The sequence below is a fragment of the Loxodonta africana genome, chromosome 5 (assembly GCF_030014295.1).
Source record: "Loxodonta africana isolate mLoxAfr1 chromosome 5, mLoxAfr1.hap2, whole genome shotgun sequence".
Classification (NCBI taxonomy): domain Eukaryota; kingdom Metazoa; phylum Chordata; class Mammalia; order Proboscidea; family Elephantidae; genus Loxodonta; species Loxodonta africana.
In genome coordinates this window covers 61,511,598-61,532,453 of record NC_087346.1, presented here as the reverse complement: position 1 = coordinate 61,532,453, position 20,856 = coordinate 61,511,598, and the positions used below count along the sequence as shown (strand labels likewise).

General features: G+C 34.5%; 1 protein-coding gene across 2 annotated transcripts in view; it reads left to right on the top strand.

Moving 5' to 3' along the window:
- Positions 1-20,856, top strand: part of CCSER1 (coiled-coil serine rich protein 1) — an 845,607-nt gene that overhangs the window by 812,628 nt on the left and 12,123 nt on the right. For both annotated transcript variants that reach the window (XM_064285541.1, XM_023553241.2), the window contains one exon: positions 12,991-13,068. In XM_064285541.1, the coding sequence (XP_064141611.1) occupies positions 12,991-13,068 (78 nt within the window). The remainder of the gene's footprint in view (positions 1-12,990; positions 13,069-20,856) is intronic.

Here is a 20,856-nt window from a genome sequence, read left to right as displayed (position 1 = left end):
CTAAAGTGAATCTTTTCTGCAAAACTGGAACCTCATTTTTAAACCATAGTGATAAAAATGGGTAGGGTATTATATCCTGAACTTCTTCAATAAAAATATCAAGTGAGGAAAATCTAAAGGAATCTTTGCCATATTTTCAAGATGTTAGTCTCGGTATTGCAGCCAGGTTTATGTTTTTGGTGATACAGATATTTTTTTTTTACAGGAATAATTTTCAAGGTTGAAATAAGGATCTATAACTGTTGTATTGGTAAACACTATTATAACTCTCTTAGCCCCTCCCAATAACTATATTGACACTCTGTATAGCCTCGCTATGTGTTGGAATCGATTTGACAGCAATGAATTTGGTTTGGTTTGGATATTTATATTTGCAAGGAGCGCTGGTGGTGCAGTGGTGAAAGCCCTTGGCTGCTAACCAAAATGTCAGTGGTTTGAACCCACTAGCTGCACCAAACCCACCAGCTGCTCCTTGGGAGAAAGATGTGGTAGTCTGCTTCTGTAAAGATTATAGTCTTGGGAACCCTATGGGGGCAGTTCTGCTCTGTCCTATGGGGTCTCTATGAGTTGGCATTGACTCAGTGCAACTTCTTTTTCTTTTTAATTTATATTTATGTCGCTGGGTGGCACAAATGGTTAAACACTTGACTTCTAACGAAAAGACTGGCAGTTCAAACCCACCCAGAGGCATCTCAGAAGACAGGCCAGCCAGTTCATTTCCCAAAGGTCACATCCTTGAAAACTTGTTTGAGCAGGACTACTCTGCACACATGGCAACTCCATGAGTCAGAATCAACTCAATGACAAGTAAAAACAGGGATATATCTGTATTTATATCTGTGTCTATGAGTATGTAGCTATGAGTCAGAACTGACTCGATGGCAATGGGTTATATCTGTATCTGACTATGACTCTTGGGATTTAAATAGAATACTAAACAACACCCTTACTTTACTCTCCTAAATTCAGAACCAGTTGCAAAATAGAAAACGGATTCAACAAAATTGGTTTATAATACAATACAATCTAAACCTGATTGAAATGCAGTCAAATGAGCTTCCAACACATTCTTCTCTGAACTGAAGTGAACTACTGGAGTCACTGTCACAAATAGAAAGTTGCAAACCTCTCCCACAGGGCAAGAGGCTATAAACTCATGCCTAGACAAGCTGAGGTTTCATCCTGTGGACCAGCCATGCCCATTAAGAAGCAGAGCATGCTTCTTTCTCCCAAAGTCACCTACCAGTTTATGGGAGGAGAGAGTGAGAAGTAGGAAAACAAATGAGGAGTATTTCTATCAAAATTTGGACCAGAGGAATGAAGAGTCCCCCGGACTAATAGAATGTATGTTTTATAGACCAGGAAGCTGTTCATGAAGGAGTGTTTGGGACACAAAGCATCAAAAATTCTCCTGAGCCCTATTTCCTGTCATTATTTTTTCATCTAATTATCTTCGTTGGAGGAATCAGCTCAATAATTTTTCACTCACGGTATAAAGTTCAGGCAAGAGTAAGGATTGAACATATAAGCATTTCCGGAAAAAAAAAAAAAAAACTTGATCTACTTATGAAAATAAACATTCCTCGCTTGGTGTTATAGCATCAAATCCTCAGAAACTAGCCTGATTTTTGCTTGTTCTTTAATGCCATCACTTTTTCTTTGTTGTGCCTTTCTTCTCCCTTTATTTTGGTTTCTCTTCAGACATCTGCACATCCTGAAATTATTAGAACAACTCTTTAATTCATATATCATTTTTAATCTGTTGCCACTCTAATTACAGAGAAATATCTCTCAGGAATTTAGATGCAAAAATTCTAGCCAATAGAATTCAGAATCATATAAATAATAATAATAATACAGAACGACCAAGTGGGATTCATACCAGGTGTGAAAGGATGGTTCAACATTAGAAAATCAATCAACATAATCCACCACATAAATAAAAGAATCACATGATCATCTCAGTAGATGCAAAAAAGACATTTGAAAAAGTTCAACACCCATTCCTGATAAAAACTCTCTACAAAATAGGTATAGAAGGGAAATTCTTCAACATAATAAAGGGCATCTATACAAAACCAACAGCCAACATCATAATAAATAATAGTCTAAATAGGCATGGTCCTTGCAGTAAGGAACTTACTTGGTAGTGTGAAAGACAGACTGAATATCAGTAAACAGACAAAGAAATAAAATAATTTTTCCTTGAAATGAGAGACATTTGGTGAATGAGATATTAAAACATGAACTCATCTGGAGATGGGAATGTGCTTTAGAAAGGATATCACTAAGGTAGCAACATTTAATACGAGGAACATTCCAGATGGAAGGAATAGCTTGTTAAAAGTTCCTCAAGTGGGAAAAATCTTGGCCCATTCAAGAGACTGAAAGATGAGAGTGAGGAGAGTCAAGTTCACAGGTGAAAGAATGGTATGAGATGAAGTTAACATAAGAAGTAGAACCATGGGAGACAGAGGCTGTACAACATGGCGAAGAGTTTAATTTTTATTTTACAGATGAGAACTGTTATATAGAAATATAAAAAAAAAAAAATTTTTTTTGAAATATAAAGTAAGCCATAAATCAGAACCACTTATGTAGTTGAGTATTTCGAGTATATTTTATTTAACCCAGTATACCCAAAATATTATCATTTTAAGGTATAATCAACGTAAAATTATCCATGAAATATTTTGTTAAGATTTTATTGTACCAAGTCCTCACAGTGCAGTGTATAATTTACACTTACAACACATCTCAGCTTAGACTAACTACATTTCAAGTGCTCAGCAACCAATGAATTTTTAGCAGATAGTAGTGGTGTGATCCCAGTTACATTTTTAGGTAACTTTGCTGCTGTTTACAGAAAGGATGCAGTGGAGGAAGCATGGGTGAAGACAGAGAAGCCAGTTAGGAGGCTCTGAGGCTCTGGAGGTGACTTGTGCCACCTCAACCCACCTCGATGCTCTGCTCCCCAGCTCGCCCCTAAGTAGTGGACCAAGATAGTGGCAGTGAAAATAAAAAGAATTGATTGTGCAATGAATTTTGAAGACGTAATCAATTAATATCTTGAATGTGGAGGAGGCAAAACCAAAACCATCTGGGAGATATTTCCCAATCACAACTTCCCTCATGCCTTTACTAGTCAGTCACTAAATGCCTACTATTTTTAACCCTGACAATTCATATCTCTAGTTTATAGATTCTAACTCAAAGTCCTCTACTTCATACCACTTTTTTGAGGCATTTCTTAATTAGCTCCACCTTACTGAAAAAAGTGTTAAATGAGAAAAATTGGATTAGCCTATCATAAGCACATAAGATATCAAATATATATTTTTTAACCCACCATTAGGGAAACTATGCTGGTATAATATTATCTGCTCCTTGAAAAAATCTTGAAATTAGAAGAGTAATGTTAGAATTTAAATAGGAAACATCATTCAAGTTGTGTTAAAAATAAGTAAAACTGATATATGCACACCCATGTTTATTGCAGCTCTGTTTACAATAGCAAAAAGCTGGAAGCAACCAAGGTGTCCGTCAACGGATGAATGGGTAAATAAATTGTGGTATATTCACACAATGGAATACTACGCATCGATAAAGAACAGTGACGAATCTGTGAAACATTTCATAACATGGAGGAATCTGGAAGGCATTATGCTGAGCGAAATGAGTCAGAGGCAAAAGGACAAATATTGTATAAGACCACTATTATAAGATCTTGAGAAATAGAAAAAACGGAGAAAACACATACTTTTGTGGTTACAAAGGGGGGAGGGAGGGAGGGAGGGAGAGGGTTTTTTATTGATCAATCTGTAGATAAGAACTGCTTTGGGTGAAGGGAAAGACAACACTCAATACAAGGAAGGTCAGTCTAATTGGACTGGACTAAAAGCAAAGAGGTTTCCGTGATAAAATGAAAGCTTCAAAGGTCAGCGGAGCAGGGGCTGGGGTCTGGGGAACATGGTTTGAGGGGACTTCTAAGTGAATGGGCAAAACAATTCTATTATGAAAACATTCTGCATCCCACTTTGAAATGTGGCATCTGGGGTCCTAAATGCCAACAAGCGGCCATCTAAGATACATTAATTGGTCTCAACCCACCTGGAGCAAAGGCAAAGGAAGAACACCAAGGTCACACGACAACCAAGAACCCAAGAGACAGAAAGGGCCACATGAACCAGAGACCTACATTATCCTGAGACCAGAAGAACTAGTTGGTGCCCGGCCACAATCGATGTCTGCCCTGTCAGGGAGCACAACAGACAACTCCTGAGGGAGCAGGAGACCAATGGGATACAGACCCCAAATTCTCATAAAAAGACCATACTTAATGGTATGACTGCAACTAGAGGAATCCCAGAGACAATGCTCCCCAGACCTTCTGATGGCACAGGACAGGAACCATCCCCGAAGACAACTCATCAGACATGAAAAGGACTGGTCAGCGGGGGGGGGAGAGAGACGCTGATGAAGAGTGAGCTAATTAAATCAGGTGGACACTGGAGAGTGTGTTGGCAACTCTTGACTGGAGGGGGGATGGGAAGATAGAGAAAGAGGGAAGACGACAAAATTGGCACAAAACGAGAGACTGAAAGGGCTGACTCAATAGGGGGAGAGCAAGTGGGAGAAGGGAGTAAGATGTATGTAAACTTACATGTGACAGACTGATTGGAATGGTAAATGTTCACTTGAAGCTTAATAAAAATTAATTAAAAAAAATAAGTAAAACTGTAGGTTTTATATCTAGACTATTGCATGCAGTAATCTGGTTACAGGTATTCTCAATTTCAATTTCAAAGGTATTAGGAATACATCTTAATATTCCCAATTTACACTTTTGATCCATGTATCTCTGACTTTAAATGACAGTACCTAAACCCTTCTTAAATCTAGTTATATTTTCAGTTGTACATCCTCTCATGGGTAATGACTTTAATAAATTTAAAACATGCTGTGTAAAGATTTGAGTTCCCTTATTTGTTATAAAAATCACCGACAATCCAGTCTCAAAATGGTAGATGGTGGAGGAGATAAGGCTGTTTCCTAAGAAGGTATCATAAAATTAAATGAAAATAGTTATCATGTTAGTCAGATGTTTGTTATATTGATTCACTGATACTTTCTCTGTGTTTGTCTTTACAATTTTAGTCCCCCCCTTTTTATAACATATATATGTAAAATAAACTATCGATTTGGTCTTTCATACAAGTTTTTAAAATTTCACAATGCCTTTCTTGAGTTGTGGTGACCACAAACTAAAAATATCTCAGTAACAGGTCAGCCACTAACATTTGGAAAACCCAAGGCAAGACCACAAATGGGGACTCAAATAATAAATGTCTAAATATTGAAGTTATAAAGCTTAAAAAGTTTTTTATCTTATCTTCGCAGTTATGCTTTGCAATTATGCTTGGAAATCCATGATCAAATTATAGATATTTTTAGATTCTCTTGGATTCTGTGCAAGAATTTGGCAAAGTGGAGAGAACCAGCCATGGCTCCTAACCCAACCTAGTCTATTACTGCCTAACACAATGTCCCTCGGAGCCTCATAAACACATGTGTGATTTACCTAGCAAATGCCCAAGCTCTGCACCTATCAGCAAACAACTGCCCCTTAGCCATTTCTTGGACGATCCTCAGGAGGACGTGGGCATGGAACAGGTATGCATGGGTTTGGAAACATTTGAGTAGTGAATTGCAGGGTTCTGTATAGCTGGAATATGGTATGGAACCAGGGACTTGGGCTTTGATTGTGACACTTCCCTATTGCCCCACAGCATCAGCTCGCCATAGACAGTCAAGGTGGAGGAGAGCCAGAGCAGGGTCCCTTTAAGGACAGTACTGACAGGGCAGTTATTTAAGGGAATACTAAAGCTTTTTTATAAATCCCATTATTCATGTTGGGCAGTGGCTACAGTTTCTTCTCCCTACTGTTATTCTCCCTACTTTTTGATGTATGTTTGTCATTTTCCAAAACAAAACAAGAAAAATAATACACCCACTCCTCACTTATCAGCATGGTTAGGTTCCAAAGACCAAGTCGTTATGCAGACATCGCCGTTATGCGTTATACTTGGATTTTCTGCCCCAGCCTCCCTTCCGCTCTGGCCCCAGCCTTACCAGCCAGGCAGCCACATTCGCTCTTTACCTGTGCTGGTCATGGACTCGGCCTCACTGTGCTCACCGGAATTCAAATCCATATATTTAACCTTTAGATCCATGACTTACAAATTCAGGACTTTTTTAAGCAGTCCTTTTTTTTTTTTTTTGCATTTGAAAGTATTGTTTTTCCTAACTGAAACCTACTATTTTCCTTTTCTTTTGAAAAAGTTGGATAAATCCCAGGTGCTTTTTTTTCCTCAAGGTGCATGTTCATTGAGTAGTACTGTCATCACTATGTACCAGCATCTGTTTATTTTATTCATCAATAAGAGTTCATTTCTTTTTATTATAGATTCTAAAGCTAACTACTGCAAGTAGCCCCTTATACTCCATTTTTAAAAATGGTTTCCCTTTTTCATCTTTTTGAGGAGTTTCACTTCTGTATAAAAAAAAAAATTAAAATAGGAATTTAAGATAACTTGGGCATATTTCCCGTGTTATTGAGTATTTTCATTTCAGCCTGGTTTACTGTGCTTAGTTTTATATGCATAAATTTTTAACAGCTCAAGTAGAAGATAGTAACTATTTAATACCTAAAATAAAAACAAATCGTGCAGCTTAAGGCATGCTAGTATTTTAAAGATTTTCCTGTTTCGAAAATCAAGAAAGAATGTAATAATGGTAAATAATACAAATATGTCCTAAAATAGGACAAAAATAACGGCCAGCACAATACTTCCCTGGTAATTTTAGGCTTCATTATAAAATCTGCCAGTTGTGCTGGTTCTGTCCTAATTTTGTCTTGTTTTTTGTTTGTTCATTTGTTTTTACTACACTCCTTCCTCCTCATTGCTTCCTTGGCAGTATATGCTCACATGAGGACACATGGGAACCCATAAATGAAAACAGTACCTATCATGCTTTTTATACTCAAGTGTTCAATAAATAATATTTTAAATTGATGAAATTAAGTTTAAAGATCTTAGAAGAAATTAGGGGATAGCTTTTTTGTTGGGAGGGCATATATTGTGGAGGCAGATGCTTGGAATACGCAATCCATAAAGCTGATTTTTCACTAACCTCGAAATGTAGGGTAATAAAGAAAGCAAAACTACAATTTTTTGAAGCAACATTCACAAATGTCCATACGCATGTTTCTGAATAACAGTTCTGAAGGCCTAGGTGAGACACGTGCATGTATGTACACATTCATATGCACGCATGTCCACGCACACACACACAAACACATACCATGCGTCAGGAATGATGCTAACAGCTTAAGCAGAATACATTTTCAGATTATTCTACTTGAACTGATGATATCATTCCTATCAAAAGGATTTCATGCCTTTCAAAATTTTGTTTTTTTAGTTTACTTTTTCACGTCTTCTAATTCTGTTATCAGTCTATATTAACTTTATCATTTTATTTCTAACCTGTGCTCCAAAATGAATTACTGATCGTGTTTATAATAGCAGGTCTTCTGTAGTATTGTAGCTTTTGCAGGAAATAATTGGTAAATCTTAAGTAATCTTAAATTGCTTCTTCCTTGAGTCAAAATGACTTGAGTCAGCAAGAGAATATAGCCTGTGTGAAAATCAAGAATCATTTTCTTACCACCTGTAATTACCAGCTGGGTAGCCATTATAAACAGTTTTGTATGTGTGGAATAGGAGCAGGAACACTATTTGTAGGCTTTTTCAAAAAGTCAGAATGTCTTTATAGAAAGAGCAAGGTTTGGATACAGATAGAGAAGGTTTTCATCTTAACCGCTGTACTTACTAACTTGTGTGAACTTTAACAGTTGACTTCAACTTACTGTCAGTTTCCTCATGTTTGAAAAGGGGACAATGACACTGATATTGTATATTCTTTAGAGAATTCAAGTATATTACCTCATACAGTGCCTCGCATATAACTAATGTTCTATTAATGTCATCTGATAATTGATGGTGATGGTGGTGGTGGTGATGGTAGTAAAGATTACAAAATAAGAGGGAATGTGAATATTAGTACACTCTCTTAGTTTGTAAATTAGTTATTTTTTTTCTGTTTATGTGCATTTAATTTTCTTATGCAGATGTGGTTATAGTACTTTTAATCTTAAATGACATAATTTGGAAATTTTGGAGTAAAGAATCGTTCTATTATTCATATACCAATACTATGTAATGTTAAAAAAGACTCCACATATTCAGGACTTTGCTCAGACAGCAACTGAACAGCAAGTGTAAATACGAAATTATTTTCATCCCATTTTGGCTATAGTTTTTTCTACGTAATCTCCTGTCTTATTTCTTGTGGTTTGATTCTAAGCATGCATTTGTTTTATTAACCTTACATGAGAAGGTATAAGAGGTGTGTTTTGTTAAGTATTGATATTGTCATTGTGTGGAAATGAAAATTTAAAGACAATTAAATGTTTTGTCAGGGTATAGACTTATTTATAAAATGTGTCTGCCAGAAGTTGAGTAATTTTAAAAGCATTGCTTTAATTCTCCACTCTTCCTCTGAGGGTGGTTAGAAGGAACTGTAATGCCTGCTTGCACTGGAGAATCTGAAGTAGAGCCACATTAAATCTCTTGTGGTGAACTAACTGATGGTCAAGAAAAAAAAAAACAAAGTCCAATACACTTTAACAGTTTTCTCAAAGTTGCTTCTTACTGGTTCCATTTCTCATACAAAATATGAGGCGAAGGAAGTATTTAAGTAACAAATTATGTTCTAATTTACCTTAAATATTTGTGGCCTTTAATTCTAAAATAATATTTTGAAAATTAGGGCAACTTTTATATCGTTTTGGAGCCCTGGTGGCACAGTGGTTAAGAGCTCAGGAGCTAACCAACAGATCGGCAGTTCAAATCCACCAGCTGCTCCTTAGAAACTCTATGGGGCAGTTCTACTCTGACCTCTAGGGTTGCGATGAGTTGGAATCGACTCCACAGCAACGGGTTTTTATATTCTTTGGCATAGCATTCTATCCTTTCTGGCCTAGACTTAATTTACCACTCTAGTTTCATTCCTCAGTATTTTCTTTTTCACTGTCTCCCCTTTGGCAATTTTGAACTAGTAGCTGTTTATGCATATCTTTGTCAGGTCACTTACTTCTAAATATTTGCAAATGCTGTTAACAAAGAAAGGCCCAGCACCCCTCTCACTCCAACTTGGCTAAAAATCATTTATCTGTCAGATCTTATCACTGGCTTCTGCATTTTTAATTATTTGGTTTCCCAAATGTCTCTTCTCTAACACACCCACAGATACCATACTTACATGGTAACTTTCCTATCTATCTTTATGATAACTACCTATCTTTATAGTAACTTTACCTTCTGTATTGAATACTAATTGCCTTTGATTTTTCTCTCTCTCACACTGAAAGTTTTTAAAAGGGAATATACCTTCTTTTTCTTCTTCGTGTCCTTTGCACCTTGAGCAATGCCCATGAATGAATTAAGGAGTGCAAACCTATTTGTGTTGTGAAGGTGAAATTTATATCTGTACTGAAATAAACCAATAATTTTAATCAAGATCTTTCTCATTATATTGAGTCAGTATGGGACTGAAAATCTATGATTATGCTTTGGTTCTATATTTCTATATTTGGCTCTATATTTCTGATATTTCAGGTAGACAGATAAATGGATATATATTCATTTCTTACATAAGAAATAAAAATTATCTGAAATTCCACCATCCATTAATAACTACTTTTGTGGTGTATTTTCTACCCTTTTTATCATATACTAAATTTATCAATAAATATCTGCTTAATGTCTATTTGTTGTTTATTATTATAAACATATTTAGGATAAAAAGCTTTTTTTTCCTCTTATTCATCAATGTATCCTTGGAATATAACAAATTGCTTTTCACATAATAATCATTTAATAAATATTTTTAAAATAATGAATGGTTTTGAAAATATCATTATTCTGCTTTAAGTCATGTTTTTCCATGTATAACAAATTATTTTTAGCAGATTCAAATTATATCTCAGTGTATATTTTATTAAGTAACTTTCCAATACAATGATAATATCAAGAACTATGAGGGGTCTGAAATGTCAGGTTAACCTTCTACATTTCATAGATGTTTACAGAGGACATGAGACTCATGGGTCAGAGACAGAGGACATTATTACCCATACCACAGCAGGCAATATGAGCTTCATGCTTGTATTGGTTCTCGTTGCCCCTTAAGTCCCATGGAGTGGCCCAGGTGCACTTACAGTGGATTTATGTCACAGTTTAAGAACCCTGAGCATAGGAAACTCCAGTCTTTAGAATGGGCTGTTAGCCAGCTTGTACAACTTTCATCCCAGAGAGTGACATTATCTTTATTACACTGGACAGCAAACAGACTTGTCTTCTGCTCTGAAGGGAATCTCATGTATGTCTTCCAAGGCTGTTTAACATCTTTCAAAATAGTTATACCTGAAAAGAATCCAAAACAAAGATCCTCAGTAACTCTACTCACAAGACAAACAGAAAAGCAAGAGATCAATAGAGACTTCTGTCCTGAAAGCTATATATTTTTCATTTAACCTTCTAATTGTATGTTACAGATATTCATCACAAACTTACATGCATTTATTGCCTACTATCACTCTAAATACAATATTTAATTCTTAAACACATGCACCCAAATCTATTGGAAACTTGTAATTTAATCTCTGTATTTGAATATGGCTTACATGTGCCTACATAGTAAACACTTTGTATATGCCATATACTTGGTGTTGTGACTAATGTCCGACAAACAACAAAGTTGTTAGAAATGTCTGTGATTTATTTCCAAAGGTAACTGTTTTTTTTTAGGATTTGTTTTTAGTGTATTTGTTTTATGGGTTGTTATTTTATTTTATTTTATTTTTGCTTTCGTTATGAATATTGCCTAATGAAGCTGTTTATGAATTTTTCATTTATCTTTGAATTTCCTAAGTCCTATAACTTAGACCAGTGTGCCAGTGTTTGACAACCCTTCCACTTCTTATTGTCAGGATGGAAATCCTTGAAAATATAAATGTGAGCTGAAGCATAATGGAAGCATATCTAACTGTTCTTCCCTGCTCAGTGCTTTAGTACATAGTCACAAATACATACATTCATTTATATGCCTACCAATTTATAATAAAATTTACTTTTCAGATATTAGTGATTCCATTCTGTTTCAAAAGTAGATAATCAAACATTTCTAAACAATCTTTCATTATACCAAACATTATTGCCTCTTTTGCCTATTCCTAGGTCTTCGTGTTCTCCACCCCCACAACCAAATATAAGTAAATAAACACAACTTATTACTTGTCATCTTAAATTTAGCCAAATTTTCAATTATCTTTTTCAAACAATTTAATTTTACCTCACGCTCCTGACATTTTCTTGAATTATCTAATCTGCATTTCATTTTTGAAATGGAGCAGTAGAATAGCAAGGCTAGAAGCTGTGTGATTAGGGAAGAAAAAGCATGAGACATTAATACTGCATAAAGCATTTCTTTTCTATATTTCAATAAACCAAAAAAAAAACTATGGCTACCTAAATTATCCTTTGTTAAACAGCTCTGATAATTCTAGTAATCTCTAATAGAACTGAGGGAGAGAGAGAGAAAAGTAGTAAGGAGAAAATGGAGGAAGGAGAAGGGAAGGAAGTGAAGAAATAATTTTGTGTATTTGAAATTCTTGGTAATGAAGTTCTTGGTAATCACTGCCCCCTTTTGGAATATCACAGTTTTTATAATTAAAATATTATACAATTATTTTATTAAGCATTCAAAAGAGAAGAAAACCAACGAAATCCCTCTGTAAAGCAAATAGTTGCAAACACAGTTTACTGGAGTCACATGAACTTTGGAAATTTCTCAAGTTATTCAAGCTTTCCAAACTTTATTGTTCTCATTGCAAAATGGATGGTAATGATAGTAACAATCCCAAGATAAAATGTGATCATGGACATACAGCACTTCCAGCTGTGACAAACAGTAAGATTCCATTTTAAGTGACACATTTAGGAATAAGAAGAGAAGACCGTGGACAGTAGCCCAGTCATAGTAGATGAAGAATCAGTATACAAGTAGTGCCCACCTTATGCCAACATGTTCAAGTTATGATAAACCATACTTGGCACCACGCTTTTTTTTTTTTTTTTTTTTGGTGCATCTTATCATTAGTAATATGTATTACATACAGTGCTGCTGCGTGTAATTTGTTGATGTCCTCGTATATGTAAGTTCATATGTAATGTTTCCAGCCCCCAAAGACAAATAAACATTGGATATATATATTGGTAATAAAAGGCAATAATAATGAAAACTTAAAAAAAAAAAAAAACATGTATTCGACCTACATCAGAACCGATTTACAACGGAGTCCTTGGAAAGAATCCCCATTGTATTGAACTGCCTGTATTTACATTTGAAATATGAAATTGCAAACTTCCTCCATGCATTGCTTTCCTTGCCTATTTATCATCAGGTTGGATCAGTGTGAAATCTCTTAGATAAAACATTTCCAAGTGTGTGAGGGCTCCTGAATTGAATTAAGATGCATAAAAAATGAAAAACAAACTCTATGGAGTCCTTTTGGTAATATTATTTTATTGAAAGTGTTTTGGATTTTAAATATAAATGCTCTGAAACAAATCATCTCTCTAGACCTCTACCGTGGCTCCTGCATTAGAAGAAAAGGTGGCGAGGTTTGGGTAGTGGTCACCTGAAAATTAAAGCTCTAGATATTTAAGCTGATTAGTCAGGTACCAACAGAACAAAGTGTACACACACAGAAGATCCTGAATTACACACTAATCAAAATTAATAAGTGGGGAATATTAGTGTAGAAGACTCACCAACAATGTGTATTCTTTTATTATTTTACAGGGAAAAGTCCGGCATTTACAGAAGGCTTTTGCTTCAAGAGTAGATAAATCCACACAGACAGAACTTCTAGGCTATGATGTAAGTAGCTATATAAAACCATTTTTATCTTTTTTATTGTTTCAGACTTCACAGCTTATTTACCTCTGCTCCTGCTATGTCCATGCATTGATTTAATAGGATTTAGTGGTACACCATTCATCTTTTGCTCTTAAACAATCCCCAAATACCTTCTGGAACTGAAAAAGATAATTATAGGCACTGACTAGCATACCAATGCCTTATTAACCTTTGGATTTGTTTTTAAACCAACATCTTTAAAACAGTCTTGTAAATGTGAAGATACATGGAGGATTCATGTTAGAATCTTGTGACACTTTATTTTTTAGAAAGTACTAATTTATTATTAACAGTTAAATAAAGATACTATGCGTGCAATCTCCAAGAGCCAAGCACATCATTTTTACATTGTGGCACATAAGTAAACACAACTTTGCAGAGAAATTTGCAATAATATGTTAGCTCCTGGTCTTCAGCGCAGGCTGCAGAAAGTAATGGAAAGTTAACTTTTTTTTTTTTTTGTCTTAGTGTGAGATACTTTTTGAACTGTCAAAATGAGATTGTAAAAAATGTTTTAATACAAGGTTGCTTCTAGTAAAACTGTATGATTTCGGATAACTCTGATTCATATATCTAGCTTTTCTTATACTCAGCTGTGAAATTTGCATTTTGTCTAAGTTCATGTCTTAAAACTGCCTGTTGCTGAAATATACAAAAGAAAATATTCCTTATCTTGAATTTAACACTTGAGAGAAATACCCTTTCTATTTAAGAGTGTTTATTAGTATTATTTTAACACTTTATTGACAAATAGAAACAGAGATCATTTTAAGTTGTTTTATGAAGGTGTATTCTGAAAAAAATGCATATTTATCTGCTCATCTTCAGTATATTAAATAACATAAAAGTGGATGTTACTTTTGTGATGTCTTGCAAACTTGTTAACATACCTAACATAAAGCTACTTGTGTCTATTAGGAAATAAGCCAAATCTTTGAATTTCGGGCAAATTATTTGCAGGTGTTTAAATATTTGATTTTTAATTAAAACAAAAGCTATGCATTTCTTTTTAATTTTATATATTATATTTGTAATATATGTTTATTCTAGATACTCAAATATTGTCTATATCAGTCATGTGACTGTAAGACTTTGAACATCAGTGTTATACATTATTTAATGAATTTATGTTCCTTATTTTAAAAATATTTTTATTGGTTTCAAAGAAGGTGATTCATTATTTGTCTCTTTGGGGGCATTACATTTTATCTTTAAAACTTTTTGGTATGTAATATTTGTATATCGATCCCTAGGACCTAGACTCAAAAGTGAATTTCTACAAAAAATCAGCTATATATTTTTAAATTTCCAACCTAGAGAATGTCCCAGTAAGAGTAATAAACCCATAATTCCTCTTAAGTATTATTCCAATATAACAAAATCATACAACCCAGGAGCTACAAGTTAATTTCGAATTTATTTATTTCAGAACCTTCAATTTTCAAATCTGTTGTTAGTTCCCGTTGAGTTCATTCTAACAACTCATGGTGACCCCATGTGTGCGGAGTAGAACCGCTCCATAAGACTTTCAAGGCTGTGACCTTTTGGAAGCAGATTGCCAGGGCTGTATTTTGAGGCACCTCTGGGTGGATTTGAACTGCCAACCTTTTGGCTAGCACTCGAGGGCTTACCATTTTCATCATCCAAGGATAAGTAACCTGAATTTCAGAAAGGTGAAGTCAGTTGTTCACTTCCACACAATATTTTTGGGAATCTGTTTGTTGTTCTTAGGTGCATTTTTAAAATGAGAAAAGGGGAAAACACACATCTGGATTCAGAAATTCCGCTAAATATAAGGAAATGAGGTTTGGGAGTCTGAATTCTAAATTTCTACGTGATGGAATACAAATGTAAAATGTAAGTGGTCTAGAACATTATTAATGATTGACTGAAAGAATCTGTCACTGAGGAATGAATGGTGCCTGTGGACAGAAAAAACAACCTGTAGACCATTGTCTCAACAACATAGCTACTAACAGCTTCTTATGAATTTGCCTTTCTATGCCCCATAATTTTTTTTGTTTCCACAAATTTCTAATATTAATATTCTCTAAACAAGTAAATAAAAATTAAAAAATAAAGTTCTAAACATAATTCTTATTAAATGTTTATTTTTCCTTAATTGTTCTCTACCTAACAGTGATAGCTTAATATGTTTTACTGGATTGAACTAAGGTTGAAGAATAATTTCTTGGTAGTAATTCCTCAGATTGTCTCCTTGTACAGGTGCCTGTTTGTTTTGATTTCAATAGCTAACATACAGTAGTCATCTGTTTTAAAGAGTACATTTTTCACATTGCCTGGTGATGTATTCTGGGACATGATAAGCCAATTAATTATCAAAGACACGCATATAGAAATTTATGTTAAGTAAGTAGGTGTAACTGTAGTATTAAACTTTAGGGTATTTTGTGTGGGGAAAAAATGGAGAAGAAAATACTTTAAATAAATTATAAATAAGTAAAGTATTTTAAGTATGATGAATTGTGTGACTATCTGAAATTGATTTATTAATACAATTTCTTCCATGACCAGGATACTTTTCTGTGCTTTTCAACATGTATTTACAAATAGTTTTCACATTTTCATATTCAATGATAATTGTTTATTATCCTTTGACGTACTATTTTGTTCACTTTTTTTTCAGGAAATATAGTTTTGTATTGTTTTAATTTATCACAAAGACATATATGTATATATACATACACATATATATACATATATACGTGAGTGTGCATTGGGTTTTTTTTTTATATATATATACGTGTGTGTGTATGTGTATGTATATATGTATATGCAGGTAGTCCCTGACTTAGTGACAAAATTTCATTCAGATGATTCTGTCGTAAGTCGGTTCTGACGGAAATCAAATGCCTTAATTTTTTTTTTTTAGTTTTCATTATTATTGCCTTTTATTATCAGTATTTTTATAAATTTCATCTTCATTTGTCTTTGCGGGTTGGCATGAGAATGATCACATCAGCAAATTATACCCTGCAACATTGTATGTAGTACATATTACTAAAGATAAGGTCTACAAAAACAAAAAACAAAAAGACAGTCATAAGTGGGGTTCATCATAACTCAAATAAGTTGTAAGTCAGGGACTACCTGTACGTATACATATAATATCTATTTATAATTAACAGTAGTGTTTGTTAGATAAAAATAATGAAAAATCTTTTAGAAATTTTATTTCCAATGTCTTAACTTACAAATTAAGGGTAGTCCTTACACTCTCTTACTTTTTTCCTAAAACTATCAACATTAGCTACCAACTATTCTTTATAGATCTAATTTCTGGGCTATGAATGTCAGAATTTATAATACTACAAAACCCAAACCAAACCCACCACTGTTGAGTCGATTCCAACTCATAGTGACCCTGTAGGACAGAGTAGAACTGCCCCAAAGGGTTTTCGAGGCCATAAATCTTTATGGGAGCAGACTGCCACATCTTTCTCCTGCCAAGGGGACTGGTGAGTTCAAACCACTGACCTTTTGGTTAGCAGCCGAATGCTTAACCACTGCATCACCAGGGCCTATGAGACTGCAAGTCAGTCACCCTTAATATAATTTCCTTGGGAAGATAGCTGTTGCTACATGAAAAAAAGGAAGATCTTCAATGAGATGGATTGACAGAGTGGCTGCAACAATAAGCTTAAGCATAACAATGATTGTAAGGCTGGCGCAAGTCCAGGCAGTGTTTCATTTTGTCCTACGTGGGGTCTAGGTCACTATGAGTCGAAACCCACTCGATGGTACCTAACAACAATGACGACAACATACCTTTTGTTTAAGACAGGAAATAGCCCAAGGAGGCATTAATTATCATGAAATCTATTTAAAAGAAATTTCCAAAAATCCTCTACAGTGAATAAGTTCAAAGTTTTGTCCAATAAGCTACTTCTATCCTGCAACGAATTTGTTTAGAGACTTGAAACTAGCATAGTGTACAATGTGCTCTGATTTCTAATGCACATGGCAGGAATTATATAAAAATAAATTCAGAGTATCTCAGCAAGGGCCTGTAAACACAATAGTTCTTATGATGAAGGAGATTGTTAAATAAATGATGAATGAGTCTTAAATAAACAATGCCAATTTAACCTCTTTCACCTTCTTCTGTCTGCACAGCCTTAGTTTATTGAAAGATCAAAGAATAATTTCTTAGGTGTCACTTGTGTTATTAAAACAGGATAAAAAAATGAATAGATGTAGTCAAGTAGCAATGTTGTCGATTACACGATTACATTAAAGGTATGGAAGAGCCTTCTGATTATATCAGCTATAGAGATGCTTCTACATAGCATATATGCTGCCTGCAAATATTTTATAGCTTGAATGATTGCAAATAACATTTTGATTAAAATATTTGAGGATGAATAGCCAAACTGCTACAGTGAAAATCTTATATTCTGACAGTGAGAAAATGCAAATACTTTTATTACTTGGACATCTTACTTTTTAAACTTCTTTTTGATGTTCTGCAGAACATTGTCTTTTCACATGTGGCTGTTGACTTTAATTGTAAATTCTCTTTTCAGTTGGCGCTTCAACTTGACACACAATAATCCATCAGAGGCAAATTCACTAAAGTTTTAAGTGAAGAGGTTTTGTCCTTTTATTAGCAAATGTTTCATACTTATATGTAATAAGAATTATTAGTCTTGAGCTTGCAATGTTTTCATATTTTCTTTGAGTTTTGATATCATTAAGGATTTCATCAAATATTAACTTATTAATCATGTTCAGTCTAAATATCATTAGTAGTTTTCATTAGCTATTTTAACTTGACTGCATTGTGGTATTGTATGTATTTTGTCTGAATCCTGTATGAATGAAGCATAAATCAGGTTGGTAACGTATACCACAATGTGTTATTCAAATGTTTTAACACATTTTCAAAACAGTGGGATTTGCTTTATAAATATAATTTTATACCTATATGCTGTGAAAATAATAATACTAGTTATATTAGGAATATGCATTTTGAAAAAGCTCTTAGTGCAATTATCTATGTATTTCTCAACTCCTGGTACCTTTCTTAGATTTGACTTTGGTGGTGCTACTGGAACATTTAGTAGTATTCAGGAAGTGCTAACAAATATAAAAATAATTCATCACATGAGGGATAAGAAAGATTGTACTGCAGTGCTTTATTAGCTATTAGGTACAGCAGGGGAGTATTTTGAGTTATGCTAATATATTATTCCAGCCTATGCAGTAAGCCTGACTCTAAGAATTCAATACTTATTAATTAGGCTCTCTCATCTAGCACATAGCATAGTTTATGAAAACTTTCTATTTTAAACCCATTCATTGATATCATCTTTTTAAAATTTCAGTATGTCTTCTGATCATGCATGGATGTACCCTGGCATTTATTAGATAAGGGTGTTTTCCCGTGCGTATTTCATTTATCTCAGGTCACTAATCTCAGGAATTTGTTTATTTTTATTAAATAAAAATATCAAGTTTAAAAACTGAATTCTATATTCCAGCCTTTCTTTTGGCCTACAATTTTTTATGTTATGTAAAGGACAACTTTTTAACAAGAACTTTGATTAAAAACACTTGCAGGAAACATCGCCTGCCACAGGTATTTATTAACATTTAATGGAGGAGTCATAGCTTATCCAGTGACAAGTTCTAAGGGCATCGCTGTTGAAAATTTAGCTGTGCATTCATCCAACAAATATTGCCAAATATTCCTTAGGAGCCAGGTCCCATTCTAGGTACTTGGAATGCATTCATTAACCAAACAAAACATGTCTGCATTCATGGAGCTTACATTTGGTAAGGGCATAATTACAATAAAAAATAAATATAATAAATAAATTATACGATATGTTAGAAGGTCCTAAGTGCAATCCAAAAAAGAAAAATTGCGCAAGGAAAGGACAATTGTGAGTGTACGGGGTGGGTGGGAGTCAGGGCTGTGATCAGAACTTTTAAACAGGATAATCTGTGTAGATCCGAGGCTGACATGTGAGCAAAGACTTGAAGGAGGTAAGGTGAAAATCACATTTAGTCAAATCTCTCTTTACAGTGTGCTCCTTGAAGACCCCTCAGTCAGCAAGAACGAATTGTTTTATTTTTGTTAAGCTCTAGGAAAAAAAAATGGCTTCATTTGAAAGCCATGCAGTATGAAAAAATGCATTCTGTGTCATTAATCCCTGTCATCAGACCAGCACATCAAAAGACTCACACTAGAGTAACACAGACCACCTGAGGCAACAGCAGACTCAGGACTCCTTATCATATTCACTTAGCATAGCACTGAGAAGAAAGCTGGGTAGACTTAATCACACTACGCAAATTGCATTCGCATTTCCTTTTTTTTTTTTTTTTTTGGCTTGTGCTTTTCTCCCTCTAGCTCCTCTTTTGAATATCCCTCTTCTTCCAGAGCAGGTAGAGTTGAATTTATACATTTTAAATGTGTAATTAAACTGCATTTTATATGAGCACATACCAGCAAAAGTGAATATAGAAGGAACCCAGTAATTAACTTGTTGAAAATAAGAAATGAATCCCAGTCAACCCAGTGCCGTCGAGTGGATTCCGACTCATAGCGACCCTATAGGGCAGAGTAGAACTGCCCCATAGAGTTTCCAAGGAGCGCCTGGCGGATTCTAAATACATTAAAAGATTCTAACGTGGTTTTATAATCCTAAAAATCTGTTACTCATAAGAATCATTGTTTTATTTTATTCATAAAATATATGAAGAACTGCATCTATATTATTTTTTATACCCAAAGAACATTTTGAAGTGACTACTTTGCACCTTTTAGAAAACCAAAGACCCAGTGCCGTCGAGTCCATTCTGACTCATAGCGACCCTATAGGACAGAGTAGAACTGCCCCATAGAGTTTCCAAGGAGCGCCTCGCGGATTCAAACGGCCAACCCTTTGGTTAGCAGCCCTAGCACTTAACCGCTACGCCACCAGGGTTTCCCCTTTTACAAAAAAAACATTGAAATACAAATCAGCATACCAACCAACTCTGTGTGGTGGAGTCCATTCCAACTCATGGCAACCCTATAGGACAGAGTAGAACTGCCCCATACAGTTTCCAAGAAGTGGATAGTGGATTCGAACTGCCGACCTTTTGGTTAACTGCCTGAGCTCTTAGCCACTATACCACCAGGGTTCCACAAATCAGCATTGACAACCAATATTCTACTGAGCAGTGACTTGAAAACATCAGTGCCAATATTGAGTTGCCCTTACAGTATTGTATTGAATACTTCTTTCTAGAATCCTAAATCTTTATCTAGCAGCCTTTGTAGAATGCCTTCAGGTGTTTAGTTCAGCAATGCCTACATAGAATTAATATTTGTTAACTGACAATCATTTTGTTAAGAAAATTTTTGGTGGAGTTCCTTACAGGAAAAATAAAGTGAGAGGTGAACTAAGCTCTACCATTTTAATATATGCATTAAGATAAAACAGTAAATTAGCACATAAAAACTAAAAGCTTTTTATGTAGCTTATATTGATAAGACTAGATATTATATTTACAGAAAACAAATTTATTTGATGATGTTGTTGATAAAAATAAATAAAATAGATATTTAGTGAAAAGAACATTTCTCCCAACCTTTTTCTACTTCAAATTCGTAGATGCCACCTCTATAGGTAATTTAGATTTAATTCCAAAAGTTCTAGTTTTTTTTTTTTTTTTTTTCAGACAGTTTTAGAAGTCTTTTCAGGTGTCCTGTGTGCTGTTATTACAAAACAGGGA